This window comes from Henckelia pumila, chromosome 1 (genome assembly GCF_033568475.1).
Source record: "Henckelia pumila isolate YLH828 chromosome 1, ASM3356847v2, whole genome shotgun sequence".
Taxonomy (NCBI): Eukaryota; Viridiplantae; Streptophyta; class Magnoliopsida; order Lamiales; family Gesneriaceae; genus Henckelia; species Henckelia pumila.
Genome location: NC_133120.1, coordinates 166,688,182 through 166,697,273, shown reverse-complemented (window position 1 = coordinate 166,697,273; position 9,092 = coordinate 166,688,182). Strand labels below are relative to the sequence as shown.

Sequence of the window (9,092 nt, the reverse complement as noted above, 5' to 3'; positions counted from 1 at the left end):
TGTAAAGATCATAGAAATCCTGTTTGAAAGATGTTGATGTGATATCTAATCCTTTTTGTTTCTAGTGACCTATCATATTATTTAAAAATATAAATTATACACACATTTCCATATAACATAAAGTCATGAATTAAAGTGATGTGACAGGAGAGGCGGATACTTATGAGACAACATATTTGTATTAAACTCATAGGCCTCAAGTGTTGTTTCGTATTAAATGTATGTCAGTTACGAAGTAATCATGATGATGACCCTTGAGTTCCCAGGCTCCATTATATTCCTTTTTCTCTGCTTATAAATATCACATGAAAGGTTAGTGACATATGATCAAACATATTAAAGTAATCAAATGGATGCTCAGATTTTTGAAACTCAAAAGAAGTACTATCAAGATCAAGTAATTGCACAAGTGATGAAAGCGCATGAACAGGTGCAAGCACTTGGTTACCATATGTCAGCTAATCCTCCTTTATTTTCAATTGAGAGAGCCTTAATGTATTCTACCAGGGCTCGTTTGTTTAGGCGGATGTTGGGAACCCAATCCAATCGAGATATACTCAAACCACCGGGTTGTCTTCTTTTGATATTATATGTTGAGAAGATGAGCTTGGAACAACTATATTTATTTGATGATCGTAATGATGCAACCAGTCCTATAAATTTGACAAATTGGATGCTTGAGTGGGGTGATTATGTAGACAGAGAAATAGAGACCACAACTATTTTGTGGCTTCGAGAGTAACACTTGTCAGTAGTCTCAAGAAAGTTGTCAAGAAGAAGTAAGTAATCTGTATTTAGCTCAAGTATTGAAGATGATGTAATAGACAAAAATGTACTTTCCCAAAAAGTAACTAATGCAGCCCTTTATTAATTGCATGAAGCACGATTCTCAAAAAAAAATAAACTTATCAGATTGTCTGCATTGAAATATTTTTAGAAATATTATCATTCATTCAACGTGTAGGTGAATGTTGGCTTGAATGACCTCTCACCTTCTTCTTTTCTTGCCTATAAATACATCAACAAATCAAATTGTTAAAGTATCACAGTTTGATAATAGTATTCTCAAGTATAATGAAAGAATCAAATGCAAGTGGGCTGTCTAAGATTCAAGAATATGAAATTTGTAAAAATATATATCGAGATGGGTTATAGCAAGAGGAATGCGAATATGTTTTTCTTGGAAGCTGTTCACCGAAATGCTTTTCCAAGATCAACGGTTATGGTTCATCGTTATGCTGAGGGATTACAACAATGCAAGTGTCTTTTGCAGACTCATCGTAAACAAGATGTACTGGAGCCTTCTGGAGTTCAAATTTTGATGGTTCTTGTAGAGAGAGAGATGAGATGCAGAACATCTGCATTGAAGATGATGTCTGCCATGGTCAAGGCTCACTGAGTGTGTGGATGATAGAATGGAGTTGTGAAATGAGTAGAAGAATAGAGGGAGCCCGAGTAGCATATAGTGAGGCTCGATGAGCATTTTAGATATAATAATAGTTCAAGAATGTACGTGTGTGTGAATGTATTCAAGTGATTTCACACAAATAAAATGCAATGTTCCCCCTAAATTTATGTTATTCTTAACTTAGATCTATTGAACCAAGTATATTGCGAAAGTAAGAAAATTTAACGTTCGGTAATGGTTTAGTGAAGATGTCGGCTGCCTGCTGATCAGTAGATATGTAGATCATTTGAATCTCTTTCTTCAGTACATGTTCTCTTATAAAGTGATGTCGTACATCGATGTGTTTTGTTCTTGAATGCATTACAGGATTCTGAGTGATTGCAATAGCGCTTGTATTGTCACAAAATATGGTAGCCTCATTTGATTGTATTCCATAATCTCGAAGCTGTTGCTGTATCCATAATATTTGTGCACAACAGCTACCAGCTTCTAAGTACTCAGCTTCGACTGTAGAAGTAGCAATATGTGTTTGCTTCTTGTTGAACCATGAGATAAGTCTATCTCCCAGAAATTGACAAGATCCGCTAGTGTTTTTTCGATCAATTTTGCATCCTGCATAGTCTACATCTGAATAACCAACAAGGTTGAATTCTGAGTCTTTGGAGTACCAAAGACCACATTAGGAGTACCCTTAAGATATTTAAGAATTCGTTTAACAGTAATATAGTGAGATTGTTTGGGTGCTGCTTGAAATCTTGCACATAAACATACTGCAAACATAATATCAGGTCTACTTGCAGTTAGATATAATAGTGAACCGATAAGTACTCGATACATTGTTACCTCTACCGGTGCTCCTGCTTCATCTTTGTCAAGTTTTATGGAGGCACTCATAGAAGTAGACATTGTTGAGCAGTTTTCCATGCCAAATTTTTTAATAAGATCTTTGGTATATTTGGCTTGATTTATGAAGATGTCATTCTCAAGTTGTTTTACTTGTAGTCCGAGGAAGAAATTCAACTCGCCCATCATGCTCATTTCAAATTGTTCCTGCATCAGCTTAGAGAATTTCTCGCATAGTCGAGGATTAGTTGATCCAAAAATAATATCGTCCATATAGATTTGAACAAGCAAGATATGATATCCTTTGGTAAATTTCAAAAGAGTCTTATCGACTGTTCCAATAACAAAATCATGATTTAGTAGAAACTATGATAATTTATCATACCAAGCTCTTGGTGCCTGATTCAAACCATAAAGTTCTTTGTCAAGTTTAAAAACATAATTAGGAGTTGAAGGATTGACAAAATCTGGTGGTTGTTCAACATAGACTTCTTCTTGGAGTAGTCCATTTAGGAAGGCTAACTTCACGTCAATTTGATAGACTTTAAAGTTCTTGTAAAGAGCATATGCAAGGAATATTCTAATGGCTTCAAGTCTTGCTACTAGAGCGAATGACTCATCGAAATCAACACCTTCTCTTGTCTAAATCCTTGAGAAACCAGTCTAGCTTTGTTTCTTATCACTGTACCATGCTCATTCAATTTATTACAAAATACCCATCTGGTACCTATGATATTTTGATTTTTCGGTCGAGGAATTAGATTTCAAACTTTGTTCCTGGTAAACTGATTTAGTTCCTATTGCATTGCTTCAATCCAGCTAGCATCTTGTAGGGCTTCATCGATTTGCTTAGGTTCTAGCTGAGATAAGAATGTTGCATGAAACAGCTCATTAATAATTTGGTTTCTAGTACGCAAAGGAGAAATAGGATTACCGATTACCAGCCCAGGTGGATGATCTTTGCTCCACCGGAGACATGATCCAAGAGGATTTGTATCCTGATTTCTTGGGGTATCATCCTAAGTTGTGACAGTGTCGTCTGGTACAATAATTTCTTCTTCAAACCTTGGTTTTTCATGATCTTGACCGACTTGGTTTTCGGTTGGCTGAATAGTCAGAGGCTCTAGATCAATTCTTTTGATTGGAGGCTCATAGCTATCACTATCATCATTTAGTACCGTTGTTTCAAGACTATTTGCTAGATCTTTAAGACTTGCTTGAGATTGATCTGCACATACAGTAGCTTCATCAAAAATAACATGAACGGTTTCCTCTACTGTTAGTGACTTATTTTTGAATACTCTGTAAGCTCGACTGACTGAGGAATAGCCAATGAATATGTCTTCATCTGCCTTTGCATCAAAGGCTGTTAAGTGATATTTGTCATTGTCATGAATAAAACACTTGCAGCCAAATACTTTGAAATATGTAACGTCGGGTTTTGTGCCATTCCAGATCTCATAAGGTGTTTTGTTATGTTTCTTGTTAATCATAGATCTGTTTTGAGTATAACATGATGTATCAATTGCCTCTTCCCAAAGTCTTTGAGAGACGTTAGAATCAGCAATCATAGTTCTAACTGCTTCCTTGAGAGTACGATTTCTTCTTTTAGCAATACCATTTTGATGTGGGGTCCGAGCAACAGATAACTCATGCTTGATTCCCTGGTCATCTAGATAGGATCTGAGAGTTTTGTTTAAAAATTCAGTGCCTCTATCACTCCTGATCCGATCTATCCCGGTATGTTTCTCATTTTGCAAACGTTTTAAAGTTTTTAACAAGTGAGTGGTTGTTTGATATTTAGATGACAAAAAGATTACCCAGGTAAATCGAGAGTAATCATCTACAATAACTAGAGTATATTTCATCCCCCCTAAGCTTTTGATCGGTATAGGACCGAATAGATCTAAGCATTTAGAAGAAGATATACACCCTTTTGTTTTAAAATTTGCTCTCACTTGTTTGCCCTGCTGACATGCTGAACAAACTTTATTCTTTTTGAAATCCCCTTTGGGCAAGCCAAGAACCAATTCATGTTTGCTAAGATTTTTAATGGACTTAAAATTTAAATGATTCAGCCGCTTATGCCATAATCAGTGCTTATCACTTTGAGCAACAAAACATGTAGGGACTGACGGTTGATCACATTGCCAATTTATCCTATATGTGTTTTGTTTTCTTAATCTGGTTAACATGACTTCACCTTTATTAGATTTGATTGTGCATGAATGTTTGTGAAATTCAACATTATGGCCATTATCACACAATTGACTGATGCTAATCAAGTTATAGCATAGATTATCAACAAGTAATACATCATTAATAATAATGTCACCATGAGTAATCTTACCCTTACCCACGGTCTTATCATTTGAGTTATCACCAAAAATTATTTTAGGTCCTTTGTAATGTATAATTTCAGATAATAATTCTTTATTTCCAGTCATGTGCTGGAGCATCCACTGTCGAGATACCAGGTTGTCTTTTCTACTATATTGTTTCTATCGACTGATTTTACTGATAGTACCTGCAAAAAGAGAATATGACTATGGTACCCTTGTCTATTTGGATCCGAACTGGATTAGTCCTTTCGGGACCCAAACTTGAATTACCCAGATGGGTTTGCCCGTGTGTGCATCCAAAAAGTGAATCGGTCGAGGTGCTTGATGTGTGCTTGTGTGTGGTCTAGATACTACTGTGTGCTGTTTTAACTTTTGATCTTTGTTGTTCAGTCTGTACCGCTTTTGAACAGACATACAGTTTAAGTATCGGTTCTGTTTCACCTGAAGATTCCTGTACTTAGATTGACTTGGTTCAAACGTTGACTGATTAAACTTAGATTGTTTTCCCTTTCTTTGTTCATTCAGTCTAGGTTTGACCCATGTTTCTCCTTTCCTTGGATTATGAGGTTCCACATATCCCAGCAATCTATGCTTAGCCTTGTTCTCATAACGTATTGGTTGTCCATCATTGATCTTAGGCTCATTGTGTTCATATATCGTACTAGATCGAACAAATCTTATGGCATTAGGATTGTTCTTACTGGGATATGATTGAGTACTTTCCTCAGTAAGAATGCAATCATTTGAACCATATCCAAGGCCGGTTTTGTCACCTGCCTGTTTCTGATTCTCATGTATCTTATCTAACGAGATAGAAGCATTATTGCAAGAGTTGATTGTTTTAAGCAAGTTTTGATTTTCATTCAAAGTAGCTTGGAATACACGTTTTATGTCATCATTCTCAGCTGCTAGCAGGTTTAGCTTAGTCTTTAGACTGTCAAGTTTCTTTCGCTATAAACAGCTAGATTCTCTCGACTTATCGATAAGATTTGCTTTTTCACTTCCTCGAATGATACAGAAAGCTTCTGATACTCAATGACCATGTCATTAAGTGCTTGAAAAAGGTCCTCATGTGTAAATTCAAAAGAGTTAAAGTCAAATACCTCAGTATCATCTTCTCTATTTTGAGAGTTGGCCATAAGACACTGGACTTGTTCCTCCTTACTTTCTTCGGATGAGCTATCTGAATCAGAAGACTCAGATTCAGTTTCTGCCCACTTTCTTTTTCCTTCGTCTGCAACTAGTACTCTTTGTTCTTTCTTCTTCTTGAACATTCTTCTTCCTTCTTTTCCTTTCTTCTTCTCATAATGTTGTTTCTTTTCATCTTTCTTAGGCTTAGTGCAATCTGCAATGAAGTGGTTTTTCTTGCCACAGTTAAAGCACGAGGAACCATCGTCTGTATGGTCTAGTTTGTAGTAAGTTTTATTAAACTTTGTTTGATTCTTACGCATAAACTTACCAAATTTCTTAATGAAGAGAGACATTGTTTCGCTACTCATTTTTTCAGTTGTCTTCTTTGCTGATGCTTCCTCAGTTGGTTGCGGTAAGACAGTTGAGGTCAATGCTTTGGTAGGATTAGAAGCAAATGATTCTTATTCAGTTCGTATTCCGAGTTCAAACTCGTAGGCTTTGAGATCAGCAAACAAATCGTGAAGTTCTAGTTTGCTTAGATCTTTTGATTCCCTCATGGCTATAGTCTTGACATCCCACTCTCTAGGCAGTGCACGCATGACCTTCAAAGCAATTTCATGATTATTATAAATTTTAACTAGAGATATAAGTTCACAAATAATGTTGCTAAATCTTTCATCAAACTCGGCCATGGTTTCTCCTGATTTCATTTTTACATTATCAAACTTCTGAATGGCTACAGTGAGTTTGTTCTCTTTGGTTTGGTCAGTGCCCTCGCACAGTTGAGTGAGTTTCTCCCAGATTTCTTTGGCAGTAGAACAAGTCTTGATTTTGATGAACATGTTTTTGTCTAGAGTTTTGTACAGAATATATTTGGCTAAGTTGTCAAGATTTGATTTCTTCTTGTCCTCAGTGCTCGATTCTGCTTTGGGTTTTTCAACCATCTGTGGTTCGCCTCTTGAGATGGCTATGGCAGTATTGACTTTGAGAATCTTCATTGAGCCATCAGTGATGACGTACCACATATAATCATCTTGAGCAGAAATATGTGTCTGCATACGTATTTTTCAGTCATCATAATATTTCCCAGAGAACATAGGAATTTTGTTTAGAGAAGTCATGATGAGTGAATATCAACAGCTAAGAAAGGACCCTCTCTGATACCACTTGTTGGGAGATCGGTAGTATGTTTCGAGGGGGGGGGGGGGAGTTGAATACACACTCTAATAATTTTATGCTTTTATACAACAAGGTTAAGCAAATGTTAGTTTACTTAATCTATTTTTCTTAGCTTCCTAGATAAATAAGATCTACTAAGATAGTGCAGAAACGACTCTTACTAAACTAGGTAACAATAATAAAAGTATGATGTGATGCAGTAATGTAAATGTGCACAGAGTTGTTTATGGATGTCTGGAGCTCAATCTCCTATGACACCCCTTCTTCCTCACGAGAAGGATACACTAGAAGACTTTGACTATTACAACGTCTTGTAATACACCTGATCCAAGTTAGTACTTATCAATGCCTAAAATGGAACTCCTAGATTTACACTGTTAAGATTCTAAGTTCTTATCAAACTTCTTCATTGATGATGATGAATGGCTAAACTGTTGAAAGTTTAGTATCTCAAATCCTTGGATCAGTCGATGTTCTTCAAACAATGGTTTGGATTTGAGTAACCCTTGAGTAGATCTCTTCGAAGATCATATATGCTTCTGTTTGAGCGAAAGGTTGGATGATCAGTAGAGTATTGAGACAATTTCGAGTGCTTGGATACTTTGATAATTTGATAGCCGTATATCCTTTCTTCGTTTGGCTTTAGTATATATATATATATACATATATATATAGTTTTTTTCAAGTGCCCACCTACCATGCCCACCAATGATGTGGCACTATTCTATTGGATGTGATAAATTGTAGGTCCAATAGAATAATGCCACATCATTGATGGGCATGGTAGTTGGGCACTTGAAAGAAACTCTATATATATATATATATATATATATATATATATATCTCAATCTTCAATGTATTTCTCCCTTATGTTTCAAACAGATGTATATCAACCAATATTTCTTGGTTTGTGGAATAAGATTTTGTCTGTCTTCAAAGTCTCTGTACTCGAAGTTCTTTTATTGTCCATTCAATATGTCTTCGTAATAAATGTTATCAATAGTCTTTCAAGCTTTGTCAGGCGGTTCCTTAAACGCTTTGTCCTTTCGCATTTAAGTTGTCATGTCAAGGATCCGTTACTAGGTATCCTTGAGACTTGTATTCCAGTTGTCATTTATTTTGATAGTTGAGATCGGTCATGATGGAGTCGGATGATATGTGAAAGTCAGTTCACATCCAAGAGTTCAGCTGATGTCTGTAAGCAGTCAATATCTTCCAATCGGTTGACATCCAAGAGTTCAGCTGATGTCTGTAAGCAGCCAATATCTTCCAATCGGTTGACATGATAATGTCAGTTGATATCTTCCAATCGGTTGACATGATAACATCAGTTCATATCTTTCAATCAGTTGACTTGATAATTTTTTGACCTATAAATTAATTTGCATCATTAATTTATCATTTAATCAATTAAGAATTTTATTGATAAAACTCGATGTATTAAAGTCCAAGAAGGCTACAGGAACTACGAAGATTTGGTCAACAACTTCCATGACCCACAACGCAAGTAGTTGGATGGTGCAGTTGGGCACTCGAGGAACCGGATCGAATCTCGAGGAACCAAGCAGAGAAAGAGGAGAAGATCAAGTCAAAACAGTTACAAGTAGTGAGATGGTGAAGTTGGGCACTCGGGGAACCTTCGGCACTCGAGGAACCAAACTGAGAGAGAGAGAGAGAGAGAGAGAGAGAGAGAGAGAGAGAGAGAGAGAGAGAGAGAGACCATGTCAAAGCAGTTAAAAGTTAGTGGGGCTGTTAGTGGGGTTGTTAGTGCTGCAAGTAGTGGGCTAATGGAGGTGAGCAATTGAGGAACTGACTCGGGAACAAGCATATAAAAGGGGCATTCATGCAGAACACAAAGGACACACAACAATCAATCAATCCAAATCAAGCTCCAAAAGCTCTCGATTTTTACAGCAATCTTTCTGCATAATTTTTCAAGCTTTCATTTTCATGTTTTTAGAATTTCAGTATATATTTCTAGCATGTATTTTCTTAGTTCCTCTACGTTTCCAGTAGCATATTTTTATTTTTTTTTTATGGCAAAACTTTGTCATTTTCAAGTTTTAGTAGCAAAGTTAAGATTTTCGATTGCTATTAAGAATTGTCCTTCGTTATTTCTTATGTTCTTTATCTTTAAACCGGAGAAACCGAGACCGACGATAGAACCGGGACTCATAATCATTTTTTAC

The 9,092-nt window shown here is 36.2% G+C and overlaps 1 protein-coding gene across 1 annotated transcript; it reads right to left on the bottom strand.

Annotated features, from left to right (window-relative positions):
* Positions 1-6,185: 6,185 nt before the first annotated feature.
* LOC140874400 (uncharacterized) lies at positions 6,186-6,782 on the bottom strand. The gene has a single exon (XM_073277689.1). It carries the CDS (start codon positions 6,780-6,782, stop codon positions 6,186-6,188), a length of 597 nt encoding a protein of 198 aa, XP_073133790.1.
* Between the last annotated feature and the right edge of the window lie 2,310 nt (positions 6,783-9,092).